At 43.9% G+C, this 20,532-nt stretch overlaps 1 protein-coding gene across 3 annotated transcripts in view; it reads right to left on the minus strand.

Moving 5' to 3' along the window:
* Positions 1-20,532, minus strand: part of ACOX3 (acyl-CoA oxidase 3, pristanoyl) — a 76,015-nt gene that overhangs the window by 34,866 nt on the left and 20,617 nt on the right. For all 3 annotated transcript variants that reach the window (XM_075260574.1, XM_075260555.1, XM_075260564.1), the window contains exons 8-13: positions 18,298-18,394; positions 17,269-17,451; positions 15,672-15,794; positions 10,176-10,296; positions 6,967-7,089; positions 5,512-5,625 (exon numbers count right to left, since the gene is read on the minus strand). In XM_075260574.1, the coding sequence (XP_075116675.1) occupies positions 5,512-5,625; positions 6,967-7,089; positions 10,176-10,296; positions 15,672-15,794; positions 17,269-17,451; positions 18,298-18,394 (761 nt within the window). The remainder of the gene's footprint in view (positions 1-5,511; positions 5,626-6,966; positions 7,090-10,175; positions 10,297-15,671; positions 15,795-17,268; positions 17,452-18,297; positions 18,395-20,532) is intronic.

The raw sequence follows: 20,532 nt of genomic DNA on the forward strand, positions 1-20,532 counted from the left end.
TGTTGCCTCCCCTGGCAGGGCAGACAACTGGCATTTTTCAGCAGGATAATGCTCACCCAAACAGTAAGGAATCTTTCCACCACATTGCAACACGTCCTTGGCTTGCCAGATTTATCGTCAATCCAGCATTTCTGGGACCAGCTTCATCAATCTACAAGCATGCAGGATCTGCAGCCCCAGCAAATGTGCTACTGGATACCATACAGATCTTGTATACCTCTAAGACCCAATTCACATCTGCGTGCGAGTTTCCGTTTGGGGAGTTCACATGGGGACCCCCCCTAGATGGAAACCTAATTCGCATAGAAAAGCAGTTAACTTAGGAAACCTGCAATCCCCATAGACTATAATGGGGTCTAGTGGTTTCCGCATGAAAAATGCAGAGAGAAAAGTGTTGCTTGCAGTGCGGTGCAGTGCAGATTTTAACCGGGTCTAAGCCCAGCTATATCATCTTTTATTTAGGCTAGAGGCGCCCAACAGACCACTAGAGCCTTCTTATAATTGTAGTTTTCCCCAATAAACTTCTCCTTTTGCTGTAACATTGTGATCCCTTACATATATCATGGAGAAAGCTTGATTCCTCTCCAACAAGTTCTTCATTTTTCTTTAGCAATGAGTGTACATCAGAGATTATTGTAAAAGCTATCCATTAGGGGGTATCTTCAGTAATTTGAAAGAACTCTACCAATACATTGTGAACAGGGCCTTAACCTTACAAACATTGATCCAAACCCAGAATTACCGTTCTCATTAACAGTAAATTATGGCATTAAAAATGCTAAAAAAAAACACTAACCACAAAGACAAATTCACCTTAGGCTATACTATCTAGACACAACACAGCAGATAGTGGATAGACGGTTCCCGTACACAGTCACATATTTCCACTATGGCTCATTGAAGCAGGGTTATTACACCCCATGAAAGACATGACCCAAACAGAACGTAAAGACTCATATCAACTCCAACCTGCCAAACCCGGTGATAGATGAGATGGGAGGACCCGAAACCTGTCTCCACCAGAGTCGCGTCATTTCTGATAAATATTCTTACAAGATGGAAACGTTCAAGGATGGAACGCTGTACACAGGAATAACATTATGGGAGTGTTCCAGCCACCGAATACCCGGCATTAGCTTCCCATGGCAGCTTTTGGCTACTGTTTAGGCCCAGTTATTTGGGCCTGATGAGCGAGGGGTCTCAAGCAGAAGCATCCTCAGCATTAATGAGCAGGACACTTAGTTTTTAGGGGTCTCTGGTGCAAAAGCCAAGCTTTGGCCCCGCTGCGCAACTATTTTTCACAACTATTCAGTGTACCAAAGGGAAGGGGTCATACATTTACAGTGTACAGACTGTGAACCATCAAAGGAAATCAGAAAGGAGAGCAAAGAAGTTCATCCAGCCCTAGTGTGGCGAGTGTGACCTGTGGGCCCCCCTAGCTTCAGGGCCTGGTCACTGCTGGGACCACTGGAGCCTCATAGTTACACCAGTGTGAAGCACCCCCAGATTGGTGACCCAAACATCACACGGGGCACGGAATGGCATATTTTGGTCCTGATTCTGACGCGGGAAGCCGCGTCAGAATAGGGCTAAAATGCGCCTGCCACAACTGTCGCAGCTTCCTGCTCCGGAGTAGGCCCAAATGAAGAAAGGCCTGAAGAAAGGGTAGCTCACGGAAAAAAGTAAGCTAGCGGTCTACATAGATCGCTATTGTGAGGGGGCGGATTATGACGTGGATTCAGCGCCAAAATCCGCCCCCTCTTGCCCCGTGTGATTAGTAGAGTGAACGTTCATTTCTTCTTTCACTCATTTGAGTGCCCTTACTATTTCTATTACTATTTCTATTTAATAGGAAAAATTTTTATATTCCTTTAGGTGGAGCTGGCTATACACAACGCTTATATTATTACTTATGTTTTACACACATGTTCTTATGGTGTGATGTCCTTATGAGCGTCTATGGGACGTGTGTGGTTCCTTACTGTGCAAGTTGGAGCCAAACCTTGTAGTTTGAGCCTAAGGAGATGTCTGGACATAAACCTAAATCTCCATAAGTTTCATTGAGGAGTGGTCACTCTTCAGTCTTAAAGGCGCATGCTATTGAGCTCCACTTTCTTTTAGGCCCGTGACATCATGTCCATCGGTCACATAGCCATGCTTACGCCCAGTTCCATTCAAATGAATAGGGCTGAGCTGCAATACCAAGCACAGCCACTATATAACGTAGGGCGCTGTGTTTGGTAAGAAGAGGGCGCAGCAAATCTTGGAGGGTTTAGGAGAAAGTCTGGAGTCCACTTCTTTTTGGCCATGGTTTGTGATAAACTGCATCTGAGTGAGTATTTTTTTTGAGTACACGTACAAAAAGAGAAACACATGGCCCGCACATCCAAACCTTATACATTGATCTAGCGCTTCTCAGCAAATTTTACAATACCGAACATGAGGTTCTTAGTATACATATTGATTAATGTGCATAAGCCCACTAGCCACTTCACGGCGACCTCTTTATAGTGGGTCCCTAGTCTACTGGGCGCGGCGCTACACAGCGACCGCCACAACCGCAACACAGTGCCCACAGGGTGAGCGACCCAGTGGTCCGGCAACACCCCTGCCACCAGACCAAGCCCCCAGGCTCTGGGCCGTGCCACCCCATGGGCACAGCGCCACAGAAGCAGCAGACACCACGTAGCACTGCACCGTGTGAACAGTAAAATTTATTGTAAAATTTGTTGAGAAGCCCTAGATCAATGTATAAGGTTGGGATGTGCGGGCCATGTTTTTCTCTTTTTGCACAAGTACTTTTTTGAGGCATGCTATACATGCTAAAAGCACACAAAACAACAGAATAACACAACAGTATAATCCTTGCACAGCACAGAGCATTACTACGTGTGGCTGGCTGTTTATATACATGTAGGGGGAGATGGGAAAACTGCGCCTTCTGCATTGCAGCAGAGCGTATACAGCTGACTGTATACAATTAACTTCCAGGAAAGAAAAACACCCAAACATTTTCTTGGGAGATGGAGAACATCTGGCGGTAATGTCCAGCCGGTCTTCCCATGACTCACAGCTGCTCTCCGCTTCACTTCCATTGTTTGCAAATACAATCTGCTCGCCTGAAAGTGACGTGTTGTGTAACCCCGCTCAAGTGCTGTAAGAAACGTTTATCACTACAGTATGTCTTCTCTGTGTGCATAGGCGTCAACTGAGCAACGATCAAAGGACTCGTGGGGAAAGCAGGGGGTGATGGCTAATATTGGGAAATCTGGGCAGACATTAACTGGAAGGAGGGTCCAGACATTACTATTGTCTTCTACTGTTCCAGGCCAAGTTACAGTTCCCCAGAAGTTTTGTAAGGCGAGGCGGGTGGGGGAATCTCTGTTTCTTATTATCTTGTATCTTGGTCCAGTGATATGGAGAGACAGTGACTCTTATGATACTGGTGTGAGGGGATATTGGAAGATATGGTCAGAGATGAAGCCCTAGATGTCTTTAGCTTCGGTACAAAAACCTACATATGGACCTTTCATATATCCACCACTTTATCATATTCCGCTATGCTATATACATACCCATGCTATATACATTCGACATAGATTATAATACACTCAACTTTAATTGTCTATGGTCATGTTCACATCGGAGTCGGTTTTGTGACGGGTACTATAATGGATACCCAATGAGAGTAGATAGAGTCCCACAAGATATGTTGGCGTCCATGATTTAACAGAATTCCCATTTTATATTTAGATTAATATCATGTATATAGAATCCCACAATGAGAAAACTTTGCTTGCTGGACCCGAACACATATAGAGGTACAGTAGAGTAAAGTGCTACGGGTACAGCGCCAAAATATTATCATGCACATAATAAAAGCATAAAGTGCCATGACAAGTGAGCATCACAGTTGAGGCCAGTTGCAATCCGGGGGCATCCCGTTATGCACTTACCTCTATAGGGGCTTCCGATTCGTTCGGTTCCGATGAAACGGAGCAGGATAGGATCTGATCTATTTTCATCGGAATGGATCATCGGACGCCCCTTCGGATGGCACACTTGGATGTGTGCGTAAAGCCTTAAAGGGGCTGTCCAGGCATATTCTTACATCCAATATGACATATGACAACTGCATGCTGGGCAGTAAAGGATCCATACACGATACTCACTGGTGTCTGGCTGATATCAACATGGCCTATTAGGATATTTTACAAGTGGTTGTCTGGTCCACCAGTCCAAATGCATATCGCTATCATAGGGAGGCGTCCTCATATTGTAGAGGCTTTTGTCGTGGAGGAGTCAGCACCATCACGTATTACATTGCAAGTCATGGCGGTCTGTTCATATGTGGTATTGCAGTTCAGCTCCATTCTTGTCAATGTCACTAGAGTGCAATACTACACATTATCTCTATATAGGTATGGCACCGAAAGCCGCCATATTTTTCTAATCCTCAGACATCTGATACACATCATACCACATGTCCCTGTTTTCTTTTTCAGGCAATAACAGCTGATCGCCAAGGGCTATAAAGACCATATTAAGACATTGTGAGGATTCTATAAAAAACACTACAATTAGGTTAACTCTTATTGGCAATCTTATTTCATAAGTCTGTTTGTTACGCCCAACAACAGATGACAAGCACGAGAAGTAACTGCAGACATGGCCGGGGAGATGGTGGATGACAGACGGAGACGGTTTGGGTGTGGAGTTAATAGAGGCACCAGGGAATAGGTCTCCTCACAATATATTCCTGTGACCTAGATTCTGGAGATATTTTTGAGAGTGGTCATGCTCTAAGTGAAATACAAGACGCAGGCCTCCTCCTGGGGAGCACAGCTGTACATAGAATATACAATAATTCTCTCTTGTGCCATAACACGAGGTCATATTGGTAGTGTATAATAGTATAACAAAACTCCCCATTGTTCTATAAATACCATGAACCTTTCATTAAACAGGTACTCCTTACCCACATAATAGGGGATCAACCATCTGATCGATAGGGGTCTGACTGCCGGGACCCCCACCGATCACGGGTCCCGTGTCTCCTCTATGACAGTAGTGACAGGTCACATATATGTGCTGCCGACCCATTCAGTTCTATGGGACTGCCGCAGATAGGCAAGTGCTGTGCTCAGCTTCTCTTTGGCAGCCCAATAGAGATGAATGTACCGTCAGCATGCATGTGCAACCTGCTGCTCCATTACTACAGGGTACACGGGGACCCCCATTACCAATAACAGTTAAACTAAAAAAAAACAGCCTTGCTTTATATTGCTGCACGATTCTCAGGTCAGGAGCTCTGACCATTGCAATCAAAGTACAGTATGGAGATCCTGCTTTGAAGTATGAAGTCTGGATGGTTTTTTTAGCGATCTGTCTGCCTCTTTTTACCCCTGGCACCAATGTGGTCGATCTTGGACTTCAATACAGAACAGTAGAAGCTCTAGATATGTGAACCCTTTTAACCCAGGTCACAAAATATTTTGCTAACCCCCATACCTGCACAGTCCAGGCACTCCCTGACGCTACTTGCAGTAAACCTGCGTTTCAAAATAGACTTGTAGTCGTTGAGGAAATGTATAGACCCCAGCGGAGATTCAAAGGGGGCGCCATCTGCAAAAACAAGAATCCACAATTACAGACTAAACAGCCGTCCACACTATGTTTTCATAGACTTGCAAAAGTTATATACTGCCATGCTTAAAGGGGATGTCCCATAAAGATGCTCGCTGTGATCTATTAGGGGATATAAACACAGACATAGGTGGCCTTATTCAGGACCCATATCTAGCAGCCCAAGTGGAGAGTCGCTATGTAAGGCGGCATTCACACGAGGTAATGCGGCGCTGATTCTGGCACAATAACTCGCGTAAGAATCAGCGCTGCAAAACAGAATCCCATTGACTTCAATGGGTCCCGTTTAACGCATGGAACACATTGAAATCAATGAGAGGCTTTTTAACCGATTGATTTCAATGCATTACGCGCGTTAAACGGAACCCATTGAAGTCAATGGGATTCTGTTTTGCAGCGCTGATTCTTATGCGAGTTATCGTGCCAGAATCAGCGCCATGTTACCCCATGTGAATGCCCTCTAAGAATAAAGCTGACCATGATGGATCAGACTCACCCGTACGTTACTTATCACCAGAATGGGGAAAAGAATGGTCAGCCAAAGCTTTCCCCTGAGGATAAAGCCGATAAATGCAAAATGACTTGAAAAAAATCAGAGTATAATGTAAATGTTCTAACTCCGCCTCCTCACAGACGAGCCTCTGGCAGAACCAGCGTTGATTGGCGGAATGTTATACTCTGTATGGCATTCGACCAATCAATGCATTCCTATGGGAAAAAGTCAGCTCCCGCATATCGCAAGCTGACAGGGATCCCGACCAGATAGAGCCACCAAAGAGCTGTGTGAGTAACATTCCTACCTAAATAAAGGTAATCCCTGGCTAACCCTGCCTGTACATCTATCCCTGTCTCACAGTCACATAATTCACAGTCTCAAATTAACCGAATGTTAAATCCACCATTCGTCTAAATTGGAGGTCACCTGATTTAGCCAGCCAATTACTTTTTCCGATTTTTTTTCGATGCCTCCGTTGTCGTAGTTCCTGTCCCACCTCCCCTGCGCAGTTATTGGTGCAAAAAAAGCGCCAGGGAAGGTGGGAGGGGATATGAATTTTTAGTGCGTTTGCCTCGTGGTATTCGATTGGAATTGAATACCTCGAGCGGCCTGATATTCGATCGAACAGTGTTCGCTCATCTCTAGTCATCACTGATGCATAACTGCATCTCGATAGCAAAAATGAATGAAAGTGCAAATAACACATTTAACCCTGATTCATCAGGAGACATAGAAGAAAAATGGCCGTGGCAAAATAAGGTGCACAAAGTGAGACCAAGGAATGGAGGAAAGCATGTGTAATGATGTTTAAGGTAGAGACTGACCTTCATGTATGGAGTGGACGAGACCCAGGAGATAGTTGCTGGTTTGTTGAAGTAGGACATTATTATCTCCTTCATATGTGCAGTTTGGATCATTGTCGTTGCGGATATCACCTAAGCGATTCACTTGGAATGGAAAAAAAGTAGTAATGGTTATGTGGACCAAATATGAAAAATAAACTATATATATATATGTAATCAATCAAATGAGCAATGCTAAAGCAATGACATAAACGTGAATATGGGCTACAGCTAACAGTAAGGAATCTAGGTGACAAGTACTATGGACACAGATCAAAAGGAGAACCTATGCTTTTAAAGGTTATGTACATTTTTACAGCACATTTTTAAGGCTCCTGAGGATCAACAATAAAAATGGAGCAAATCCGCAAATAGTATTGATTTAGAATATCCTATAGCTCTTAAGAAGACCTATGTGTCTCCATGGTAACAGACTACAATCATGTAGTCATGCATTAGTCCACTGTTTCTTCCCTATCTTCTATAGTCTCTAATAGAGATGAGCGAGTAGTACTCGATCGAGTAGGTGTTCGATCGAATACTACGGTATTCAAAATACTCGTACTCGATCGATTACCACTCGCTGTTCGAATGTAAAAGTTCGATGCAGAACCAGCATTGATTGGCCGAATGCTATACAGTCGGCCAATCAACGCTGGTTCTTCTCCTACCTTTAGAAGTCTTCTCCTTGCAGCTTCCCCGCGGCGTCTTCCGGCTCTTCATTCACTCTGCCAGGCATCGGCTTGTAGTGCGGACATGCGCAGTCGGCTCTGCCCAGGCCCGATGCCTGGCAGAGTGAATGAAGAGCCGGAAGACGCCGCGGGGAAGCTGCACGGAGAAGACTAAGCGGAGGATCCAGCCCGACCCTCACTCGTGGACTTGGTAAGTGTAATTTTATCGAACGTTGCCTACCCCATAGACTATAATAGGGTTCGATATTCGATTCGAGTAGTCGAATATTGAGGGGCTACTCGAAACGAATATCGAACCTCGAACATTTTACTGTTCGCTCATCTCTAGTCTCTAACAATGAGAGGAGACAGATGGTAATGCTGGCAATATCAGATTACACAAAGTATTTGTAGTCTCTAACCATTGAGACACATAGGTTTGCATACAAACAGCAGACAAAAACAGAAGCATAGTTTTTATCCACAATTGCGAATAAAAGTACCATCCTATTCATTTCTATGGGCCCAGACAGCTACAATTTATGTCAAGGAATACAAATTATATAGCGTGTTCTAAGACCAATGTAGAATCCAGGATTTGTGATTGGAGATGACATACTGATGCAATGAAGATATGTATTTGTGCGGAATGAGAATCAGTATTTGTGGTCCGGAAATCCATTGTGATTGTGTGCAGGAGGCCTTACTTGTACAGCGTGAACATATTCCGCAGCCCTTTACAGACATTGTCAGTCACTGTCCCTTATAGGGCTCACAATCTAAACCTCCTATCAGTATGTCTTTGTAGTGTGGGAGGAAACCGGAGTACCCGGAGGAAACCCACGCAAACACAAGGAGAACATACAAATTCCTTGCAGATGTTATTGGTCAGATTTAATTCTTGGACTCCAGTGGCGTAACTAGGAATGGTGGGGCCCTGTGGTGAACTTTTGACTTGGGCCCCCCTTGACCCCCCCCCCCCCCCACACACGCACATTCCTGCAAGCACTATTATGCCTCATAGTGGACCCTGCACAAAGTATTATGCCCCAAAGTGGCCCCTGCACACAGTATTATGTCCCATAGTAGCCCCTGCACATAGTATTATGTCCCATAGTGGCCCCTGCACACCGTATTATGCTTCATTGTAGAACACCCATGAACAATTATTATACTCTGGGGGGTTTTCAGAGTATAATAATCGGAGACCCAGTGGAGGATACAAACATAAAAAACACTGTTACTTACAACTCCCTGGCTCTGCAGCACTCCCCGCTGATGAGGGCCATATTCAATGACGTCCGGGAAGTCATGTGACCTGGGGGCCTGCGACGCGACACACAAGAAAGCAGGCCCCAGTCATGTTATGTCGGGACGTCACTGAAGTAGGCCTGAAGCTTTCCTGAGCCCGGAGAGGTAAGTAACACTGTTTTTTTATGTTCTCTTACCTCCAGCCAGTAACGGCCTATTAAAAAAAAAATTAAAAAAATACAGCGGTAGTGGCTGTCGCTGGGCCCCCTAATGTCCCAGGCCCTGTGGCAGCCGCTACTGCTGCTACCCCGGTAGTTACGCCCCTGTTGGACTCCAGCGCTGCAAGGGTAACCACTGAGCCACCATGGTGCGGGTGTCCATGAGCTCTTACCCATTATTAAACTGTAACAGGTGTAGCAATAGTAATATATAGTAGAATGCAAAAGTAAATAAAAATGCATAAAAGGGTGTTAAAGCAGCACTAAATACATAAAATCTGCTCCTGTCAAATTTCTAAATAACGTGACATATTTCTGGGATTTGTCATAACACTAAGTGTGGGCGTCTTGTACCCGTTGATCCTGAAAACAAAGGGGCCGAATGATGGCTCAGTGGTTACCATTAGTCAAAGGCCACATCTGCACAGAGTCCGGATGTTCTCTCTGTGTTTGTACTCTATCACCCACACTCCAGCAGACATATGGGACAGAGAATTCAGATTGTAAACTCGACTGGGGACAGTGATGACAGTATCTGTAAAATGCTGCGGGATATAATGGCGCTATATAAGTAAGAGGGAAATAAAGGCTTTGGCATTTCTTCCATACAGAACCTCAACACAACTCCATTGTGATTCTGGCTGTGTTGTAATACAATGAAGTAGCCACATCGATTAACCCTTTAACTGTACAATGCAAACTAAGCTGATGGTTCAGTGCAGCTGCAAGCTACACCCAAGATAAATTCAGCGTCTATGGGGAGGTTTATGTTCAAGACTTGATGTAAAAATGTAGTTCTTGTCTAAGGCCGATCTTAGCTGACCCTTCCCTGCGGTAATAATTGGATATGACTTGTTTTGCCAGAGCACATGTCTTATCAGTCTGCAATCGGCTTAACCTGTCTTTAAGAAGGCGATGCATCCAGTAATCCCCAATTACACCGAGGAATTTTTCTGAGCTATGACTGATCATCTGTGAGGCGTAAAAAAAACCCACCTGAGATCTAATCATGTCTACTCGGATGACAGTAATCCACTTTCTGGTCACTTACTAGCTAGAAAACCATGACCTCCACATGCTTCTCGGCATTCCTGAGCCCCGTGCTGGGCAGTCCATGAGGCCAGTGGTTTACCGGCACAGGACAACGCGTGGATTTCTTTGCCAAGTTCAGCCTGAAAAAACATAAACAGTGCAAAGTTAATAGTCTCGTGTGTGAAGGCAGACATGACAGATCATAGCCAGAGAACAAGGGTCAGCAACCTTTTTCGTATGGTGTGCTCATTTTTAATAAAAACAAAGACGAAGTAGAGAGAGTGCCCTGCAAGAATTGTAAGGATGAGGCCCTCTACATGAAAGCCATAGAATACAATCCATATGAGCAGCCAATTACGTTGTGGATTCAATTTAAAATTTGGTGTGATCCTTCCCTGGTGGTCTCCATATGGGGGGTGACCTGTAACCCAATGACATAACCTGATTTTTCTGTTGAATAAAGTCAAACAACAAACCTATCCAGCCTTTTTGAAATGAATGAACGCTCACTTTAGGGTGTTCTTCCACTATAATATTATACTTTTAGGCTAAAGCCCCACTTTGCGGAAAAGCAGCTTTTTTTGTTGAAGATTTTGTTGCGGTTTTTTTGAGCCAAGGCCAGGAGTGGATTGAGCAGAAGGTAGACGTATAAGAACGTCCTCTATATCTCCATTCCATTTGTAGCCATTCTTGTTCTGGCTTTAAAAACTGCAACAAAAAAACCTGCGTTTCCACAAAGTGGGGCCTTAGCCTTAGGGAGCCTTCACACGATGTAACGCTGCGCTCATTCTGATCGTAAAAACACATTCAGAATGAGCACGTAAAAAGCAGCTCCCATTGACTTGAATGGGAGCCGGCATACGTGCGCTCCCCATTGAAATCAATGGGAGGCTTTTTTCCCTATGCTTTCAATGTATTACATGCGTAATACAGCCACAATGTCAGACCTCATACTTACCCCTTTATTACCGCCTCTATCTGGAGCAGTACAGCTGAGAGAGCTTTGCCAGCAGGACTGGATGACTATGAACTAAATCAAAATTGCCCCTTTTAAAGTATGAGTAAGTGTCCAGCGAACCTTGTGAGTTACTCGCTTCTCTTGGGCTCCGATGCAACTCCCTGCTGTGTTCGGGGCTTCTGACTGAGGTGTGTGATTGGGCCTCAGCTGGTCACGTGGCATTATGACACATAGATGCAAGCGACAGATGAGTTTCACATCTGCGCCAGAAATTGGTAGAAAGAAAAGTCATGCACAGAGGTCTTTTTTCCCCAAGGTGGTTTTATTTTTTAAACGGTGGTCCGTCTCTCTGTCGGGTTCAGTTTTGAAATGGCGGACACCCCATGGCCCGGTGTGTGACTGCTAACATAGCGGTCTGTCGTCAGGTCCCCCATAGGACCAGAATGATGTAGAGAGAGAGAGAGAGATACAGATGTGAACTTAGGTGGAATCACAAGCCTCAGCAGTTCTTGGAGTAAGTCAGAAGACCCGTAGAGAAAATGTTGCGCCAGCATCCAGGAGAGGCGAGTAACATTGTTTTATTTTTCCTTTGATTACCCCCTCTTGGTCCTCTGTTGACAGTACCCAAGGGTATAATAGTAGTTTTAGTTTGGACATATTCAGTCTAAAGAAAGCAGCAGATGGAACTTCGCTAATATTGTAATAACCTGAACCGAAATAACCAACATGCACATCAGTTATCCGGGTCGGTTTTGATCACTTTTCAATTAATTTCCCAACCCTATTTTCTAATTAGATACGCCTGAAGTGCTGACCCCTGTCCTAGAGAAAGCCTCATGGCCACAAGTATATAGTTACTGAAAAGAGTCTGCCTTATTTTCCAAGATGGAGTACATCGATGGTGAAATATGGCACAACAATATGGCACAACTGCTAAACTGTGCCCATATAAAGCCGGGGTTGCAGCAGTGGGGAGGGGGAGAGCGGGGTCTCCGAAGGGGGGCCCGGGGTCGCAATGGGGGAGAACCAGGGGAGTAGGGTTTGGGGGGGGGGGGGGCACCAGGGTCGCGGCACGAGTCAGGGGGGGAGGAGGGGGAGACCGAGGTGGCGGGGGTGAGGAGCATGGGGTCGCAGGTAGAGGCGGGGCAGGGGAAGTGGGAGGGGAAGCCAGGGTGTCGGGGGGGGGGAAGGGGGAGGGGAGAGCCAGGGTTTCGCGGCAGGGGGAGAAAAGGGAGGCCGGGGTAGCGGCAGCCGCAAGCCAATAGGTAAGGGGCCAGAGCCGCACTGCAGGTGGGTCGTGCAAGGAGGGAGGGGGTCGCGGACGAAGCCACGGGTATTGCTAGTACTCAATATATCTTCATAGAGTATAATGTACTGGATGCCAAAAGAGGGCGTCAATTTTTATTTTTTTTTGACAAAATATAAATTGACTCAATATATTACAAAGGTCCCATAGAAACATGAAAAATGGTATATATGCAAAAAATAAAGTAAATAAAAAAGCCTATTAGGGCACATGCAATTGTATGGGAGTCATTTGGAGACCGACCCAATAGATAGAGCCTATGAACATGGTATGAACACAGCCCAAGACATAGAAAACTGAAGGAAATTGTTTTCTATGATCTTAATGACTTGTTTCTGTTTGTATTTCAAAATTTTCTTTTACTTTGAGCTTGAAATCTATAAATAGTGAAGTAAAAAATAGCGCAGGGTAAAACACAATTATGGAAATAATTTGCCTGAAAGCAGAATTTCCTACCGCCGGCTAAAAATACCCGTTCTGGCATATTTGTACAGTAAGAATGCTTTTGTCAGCCGTGGTTCATGAACTTGAGATTATCAGGCCTGTGCACAATGGTGTGAGGACACGGGGAACACAAACTGGGGATACTGGGAATATAAACGAATATGATATAGGTGGAAGGACGCCGCGATGGCGACACTGCCTGCGATTTGTTTCTGAGAAGGTCACCTCGTACATTCAGTACACTGATCGCCATATGCAAACACTATATAACGGTGTAAACGGTAAATTAAAGTTCACACAGAGGAATTTGCTGCGGATTTAGGGATGAGAGATTCTCTAGAAGTTCTTCTTGGGTCAGTTTTGCCCAAATTGGCAGTCAAATTTCATTTAGTTTGAATCTAAAGTGCTCCATGTCTTGGGCTCTTTTGGATATGTGGTATTGTTAGAGACCAAATGTCCAAAAATTCTCCAATAGTAACACATTCGGTTATGATCTACTTTTAATATCGGAGTGCCTTCTGTCCCCCACTGATTGCAATAGGGGGTTCCATTTCGATGTCATGGATAAGACTAGGGCCTGCTCTTTAAAGAGGACCTTTCATGATTTTCTGAACATGCGGTTTTTTATGCCGACAGTGATTTGAATTCAGCGCACTGTCAGCTATCCCGTTATGTGCGCCCGAACTGGAGATATTGGTGCCGTTAGTTTCGACACCAATCCCTGTCTATCGTCAGAAGGGCGTTCCTGACTCATCCATAGACTTGAAAGAGGATGGCATTCTTCAATGCTCAACGTCATTCCTGGGCAGTAAGGAACAACCCCTCTGACCGTACAGGGCTATGAACCAGTACTGTCAGGAGCGGCGTGCCTAACAGCCCAGCTAGACTTGCCTGGACTTCCCTTCTGACGGTGGGCAGAGATTGGTCCCGAAACTAATTGCATCGATATCTCCAACCCAGGGCACATAAGGCGAAAGCCGACAGAGCACTGTATTTGGCACACTGTTGGCTTTCTAGCATGTGCAGGAGGACATGACAAGTCCTCTTTAATCATCAGAAAGGAGCATCAGACACCCCGGACAGCACACTTTGTCATGTACATGTAGCCTTATAGCCTAGGGCAGCACTCACAATTCTGCTAGGTGTCAATGGAAACTGTCAGCAAGCTTGTTAGGCACATTTCCAAATAATTTAGCTCAAATCAGCTAACAGTTTGTCCAACATCAAATTACTATACAATACCTATTATAAAGGGATCAGGATTAGATTAGAATAGGTCTTTGGTATGAGATCGGTGGAAGCCCACACTTGGCATCCCTGAAGATCATATATTTGATGCTGTATGCGGTGTAGTAGCAGTGCAGGATATTGCAGCTTCTTCCCACTTTCTTGAAAGGGTCAAAGCTGCAATACTGTAGACCACTGATACTAACAGTACAATGTGCAGATGGAGGTAAACACTGTAGACTGGCACAAACACTGTGGCCCCTTCAAACAGCTGATCAGCAGGGTTCAAAGAATTGGACCCCACTGATCTCATACTGTTGGCCTAACCTGTGAATAGGACATCAATATCCTGATCCCATTGGCATAACTTGAGGGGGTACAGAGGATAGAGTCACACCCGGGCCTGGGAGCATAAGGTTTCTCAATATGACCAGTACTATAAATGTATTAATTGTTTGGGGGTCTGGTAAAGATTTTGCTTCAGGTCACGTCTATGCCTCTACCTAATCCCAAAAAACTTCTTTAAGAAACCTTTCTACAAATGTTGAGTCCGCTACCAACAGTGCTTGGGGATTTCAGCTCTGAAATCTGCAGATTTGTGATTGCAGCTCTGGAGTATAATACAGGCAGCTGTAGGTAAACTATGAAATCGTATTCGTAGGTTAAGGCGCTAAAATATTTGCAATAACAAAGCTGCTATAACAATGCGTGTTTTTTGTATAGCTCAGCTCTTTCAGTGTGTGAGAATAAAGACATAAAGCCACAAAAAGCACAATCCAATAATTTATTTCACCATAAATGACAGTACTAATCCTACTATAAGAACAGTCTCCCATGCAGATGATCCTTGGACACCAAAATTGTATCCTGGCATGGTTACCTACATAGTACTGAAGGCTATAAGGAGCTGAGTTAAGTATGTGGTTAAATCCAAGTGCACGCTCGGGTAAATGGACGATTACCAAAATGTGTTTATTCCAGGATGCTTGTAACCTTATATGGCAAGTGCTGAGCACGTACTGAAAAGTGCTTATTAAAAGCACAAGGCACAACTACAAGACGGCAGGATCTATCCACGTATATATGCAGCAGTTATATTCAGTACCAGATCTATATTTCACTGTGTCACATGCAATGATATGGCTTCTAAAAATGTCTGTAATACTGCTGTAATTCCAATGAGGTTCAATCTCAGAAGTGCTGCATGCTGTATGTATGTTACTACTGAATATCCTCCCGGATCAGTCACACAGTTCTCAAATGTTGCGCATGCACCCTTGATATGTACTATGCAGACATGCGCAGTGAGGGCAGATGTACTGTGCATGGGCCAGTTTGTGCAGGACTGTCAGAGTATTACCTATAATACTGGGATCTTCTTACATCAGAGAGGCCTTTGGGTTCCCTGAGGCTCCAAGGCGTGGTAGTGACTGCCACCTCTGCACCCCCTATAGCTTCACTTCTGCTATATACTGAACTTTAAGGAAAAGTCAGATGGACACTTCTCTGCCAGGATGTGAGAATATAAGAATTTAACAATTTTAATGGTCTAAAGTCCTGATAAAATGTACAATATTTACCTGTCTTGGGCTCCGATCCTTCATAAGAATCCCGATCTGAAGTTCAATTAAGTTAAAAAAGAAGCTCTGGGAGAAGTAGTCTAAAGCATAAGCTGCTGCCAGGTAAGGGATCAGCCGCCATTGCTGAAAATAGCAAGAATGAAATGGTTAAAAGAACGGACAAAAACACAACCAAAAATACATCACATACAAGGACATGTTTTCTAACTTCCAAGATCACCTTGGAAATCTCTTTTCCAGCCAAACTCTGCCAAAGTGTTGCTGCTTGAGCAACTTCTTAAGCCTCCTTGACGAGGAGTCTCTCTGTAGCTAAGTCGCTGCCGGAACATCCCCAAAGTGTGGACTGGAGGGGGTAGAATGACAGGTCCCACTACCAACCTACCTGCCACTCCTAAAAATCCAGCCCAGTAACCGGAACTTTGAAATAACCCTCAGCAGACAATAGTTATCTGCTGAGAAATGTTCTTTCTGGAGTTTTCTCATCTCACCCACCTTAGTAGTCTGGGTGAGGTGTACACCCCCTCCATTACCTGACCAGCCATCGGTATATATTTATTTACACTTACACATATACACTAGACAAAATATATATATGACCTCACCATTATAGGCATAGGGTGCTAACCAATGGGAAAAAGATTTGTCTCGTTCAATATAACTCCAAGAAGGCAGGTGGCACACCAAAAAAATTGGGGAAAAAGTAAAGGAGGTTTATTGCCTCATACTGCGACGTTTTGGCTCTAAGAGCCTGTTTCTTAGAGTTGAAACGTCACAGTATGAGGCAATAAACCTCCTTCACTTTTTTTCGGTGCGCCGCCTGCTTTCTTGGAGAGATAGATAGATAGATAGAGGCTCAGTAAGATAACACATTTATAGGCAGCAGGTTACATTGTCTGAGGTTCCCCTATGTACCCATAACAAATGACGTATGGCCTTTACCATAGCTCACTGACTTTACTTATACAATCGAGCCTTATTCCTGTATAATCCCCAACTTCAGGAAATTGATGTTTTTGCTCAACCTTCCAATAAAATTGGACAATCTTAATGGCTACATAAACATGATCTGTGTTTTTCCACCGTCAGTATCATTTTTCCCCCTTGTCTAAATGTCATTCTCATTATCCTAAGGAATAATGAGAATTTGGAGGAATCTTAAATTGTAAAAAATGCATTTGTGAGTGATGTGACACACGGCGAGTGGGAGAAATATCTCCATCCAAACAGAAAAGGATATCCTTCCATAAAACGCCCTGGCGCCAGTGACTCCTGGTATACACCCTGGCGCCAGCGACTCCTGGTATACACCCTGGCGCCTGGCTACCACTGGTACAAGCCTTGGTGCCTACGTATCCCTTGTATTACTAAAACAGTGGCACAAATCACGAGTATCTATAAACTCGTCAGAACGCTATATTGTGACCTTCTGTGTTATTTCTCGCTGCCCTGTAACATGAATATTCTATATTATATAAGTGAATGTAAATGTCTTGGCCTCTCTGGTCCACTACAACATTATATATCCTATACAGTATACAGCTCTAGTATGTGACACACATGTTAAGAGACTCGGACAGACGATATAAACTTCACAAACCTGTAACTGATATTCCAGAACTGGGATTTCTTCCTTTTCAGTTGGTCCAAACTGGCGACGTGTTGCAGAAAAGCGGATGGCAATAGTAACGGCAAGCTTCAAGTTTGTGACTACCATGCCAATGATTGAAACCCGACCACTGGACAGAGTGCCGAGAGACGCGCCAAGACGCTGCTTCGGGTCCTACAAAAAAATTACAGAACAGAATCTCAAAAAGCTATCTAAAGATCTCCATTGATATAACCAAACAATCCACCTTTTCCCTATTTTTTTAATTAAAATTCTGAATTGTGATTTTCCTCCGTTATTATATGGAAATGTATAAATTAACTGGGTGTTAATTCCTCTTGTCATCTGGTCCTGTCCACACACACTGTCAAATTGGACAGACATTTCCAGGAAGAAAATATTGGAATCCAACCCCATTTGCTTGGTCTATTACCGCCCTGGACAAGCTCCTCTCCTGAAGCCGGGCGTGTTCTTCCGAAACGTTGGGTTACGTCTGAAAAATTATATCAGGTTTTGGGCTAATATTTGTGACTTTTTTCTGCATTGTGCTGCCTGTAAGATTGAGCCGATCTTGAGATTATCGGATCGTTTTTAAAATCCGATATTCCTTCATCTTCCAGCCGATCGTGAAATTTGCTCGATCGACGATCGGGTCCGATCTTTCCCGATCGCTCAACCTTAGTTACTTTATGTATATGGAGTAGGGTTGAGCCGATCTTGAGATCAGGATCGTTTTTTAAAAACTGATTTTCGATCATTTTCCAGCCGATCCTGATCGCGATCGTGAAATTTGCTCGATCGGGATGCGATCTTTCCCGATCCTGATCGCTCAACCCTAGCTGCCTGTTGATAACACCATTCTTCATAAATCTTCCCCATTGCATTGATTTCACTCAGATTATTTCATGAAATGGGGTATTCTCAAACAGCTAGAGAGGGACAGACAGAATCTTACATAATACATTATTCTGTATAACAATAGTTACATTATAAATACATAATGGACATCTATAACACCACCTTGTATACACTTGTGTAGTCTCCACTGGAGGAAATGTCACCTGTACGGTTCAGAAGGTTTTCATGCGGGACCCGGACATTGTGGAACATTGCAAACCTGTAAAGATATATAACAAACATATAAATTACCAAGAATTATCATAAAAAGTCTACACTATTAAACCCATCAAGACCATATTTCTGGACCAAAAATTTAAAGAGGACCTTTCACCACCTTTTCACATCCTTCAATAGGCCCCCCCTCCACTGATTCTAGTGCAGTTGGAATTTTTTCTCTAGCCCCCACCGCTCCCGAGCAATCGCCACTGTTCGATTCAGCACAATAATACTCTCTACTGTCAGGTGGGTGGTGTCAAGCAAAAGGAGAAAGACAGGGGCCGCCCACTTGACAGTAAACAGTATTATTGTGCTGAAAAGAAGTGGTGATTGCTTGGGAATGGTGCGGGCTAGAGAAAAAATTCCAGCTGCGCCAGAATCAGTGAAGAGGGGCCTATTGATCGAAGCAAACAGGTGGAAGTGGTGAAACGTTCTTTTTAATGCGCAGGTAAGCTCAGATCTTTCAACAGGTTTGATCCATGTGATATCTCTGGCTCTTGCAAGACTACTATAAAAGTTCTACAGCCAGTATGGAGAAGCCTTAGGGAGTCCATCATACTGCAATATCCCTTTAAATAAATGCAGTGTTTTCCTTGAAGCCCCCTCCAGTAAGGTCCCACACATTATTTATATGAAGGAGAGATCTGACAGCCAAGTGTGTATGAGTAAAGTATCGTGCACTATAACAAAAAAGTTGGCATCGTCTCTTGGATTTATTTTTGTCTCTCATTTCTAGTAACAGTTGAAGGTTTGTTTTATCTTGGCGTTGGTGTGTTACTAACCCTGCCGAATATTTACTGCAGCCGTAAATATTTATGTCAGCGGCAAAATGAATGAAACTATGGATACATTATGTGTAACCAGCCGAGCAGAGATCTATCCTGCAAGGAAGCCGACACCTGAGGTTCTCATAAATAAAGACAAGCGAATCTTCCATTCCTAATGACAGCGTCCCAAAACACTGCGCTAAAGTTATCTAATAAGTCCCATGACAACATGCTATAGATGTGAAGGGAACAAAGCGGCTCGTAGGGCCATAGGAATGGCGGATGACTATATATACTCATTCACAATGCACTCAGATAGAAATTTTGGACTGCAGCGAAACTCGGCACGCGGTTATGCCTATGGCAGATGTGTAAATGGTTACCGGCGTGGTCTGATTAGGCACTGACTCTTGCCACAAGAGGGCGTAAAAGTGCTTCCTGCTTCCTGATAGCTCTCCAGAGTCTACTTTTGGGTAGTGTACCTCTTGGTGTGACATCACTGATTGCAGGACATGCCTGTGCAATACACTCAAAGACATTTTGTCCATTTGACAGACTGAGGGGATCACTTTTTTACTTTGTGCTATTAAAAAAAAACAAAAAACCCTTAAAAATGTGAGAAAAAGAGCCAGGTTTTTGTTTATCTTTTCCTGTATAAATATGTAAAGAAAAAAAAAATGCAAAAATAAAAACAACAAAAATAAAGCCCTATATATCACCGAAAAAAAGACACAAAAAAATTGAATAACCTGAAAAAAAAAAAAAAAAAAAAGCCCTTAAGACTGCACGTATGAAAACACCCAAAAAGTGTCCAGTCCTGACAGGTTTTTGACGCGGTTTTCGCTAGCGGTTTTCGCTAGGTTTTTTTTTTCCTATATGTGCTATAGAAACTGCAGGCGAAAACCGCGCGGTTTTTTGCAAAAAACCGCACGGTTTTTTACCGCGCGGTTTTCGCCTCCCATTCACTTCTATGCAATTCTTCAGGCGTTTTCCGCCTGAAGAAAGGTCATGTCGCTTCTTCAGGCAGAAAACGCTAGGAGGAAAAAAAAAGCTAGTGGTCTACATAGACCACCATGTTAAAGGAGAGGTTTTTGAAGCGAATTCTGCTGTCAAAAACCTCCCCTTTGCCCACGTGTGAACTAGCCCTTAGTTAAATCTGTTACCTTCTCCAATTATCAGGTTTAGTTACTTTTTACATAGAAGTCTATAAAGAAGGGCGAGTAAGAGGCTGCTGGAAAAGAAATACAAATATCTGAAGCTGCTACACCCTGCTATTCTGTGACTCAGGTAGCTCTTTTAACTCTACTATGTTTCAAGATAACACTTCACAGAAGAAATCAATCAATTACTCTCCACCTCCCCCTTCCCCTCT

The sequence above is a fragment of the Leptodactylus fuscus genome, chromosome 1 (genome assembly GCF_031893055.1).
Source record: "Leptodactylus fuscus isolate aLepFus1 chromosome 1, aLepFus1.hap2, whole genome shotgun sequence".
NCBI lineage: Eukaryota > Metazoa > Chordata > Amphibia > Anura > Leptodactylidae > Leptodactylus > Leptodactylus fuscus.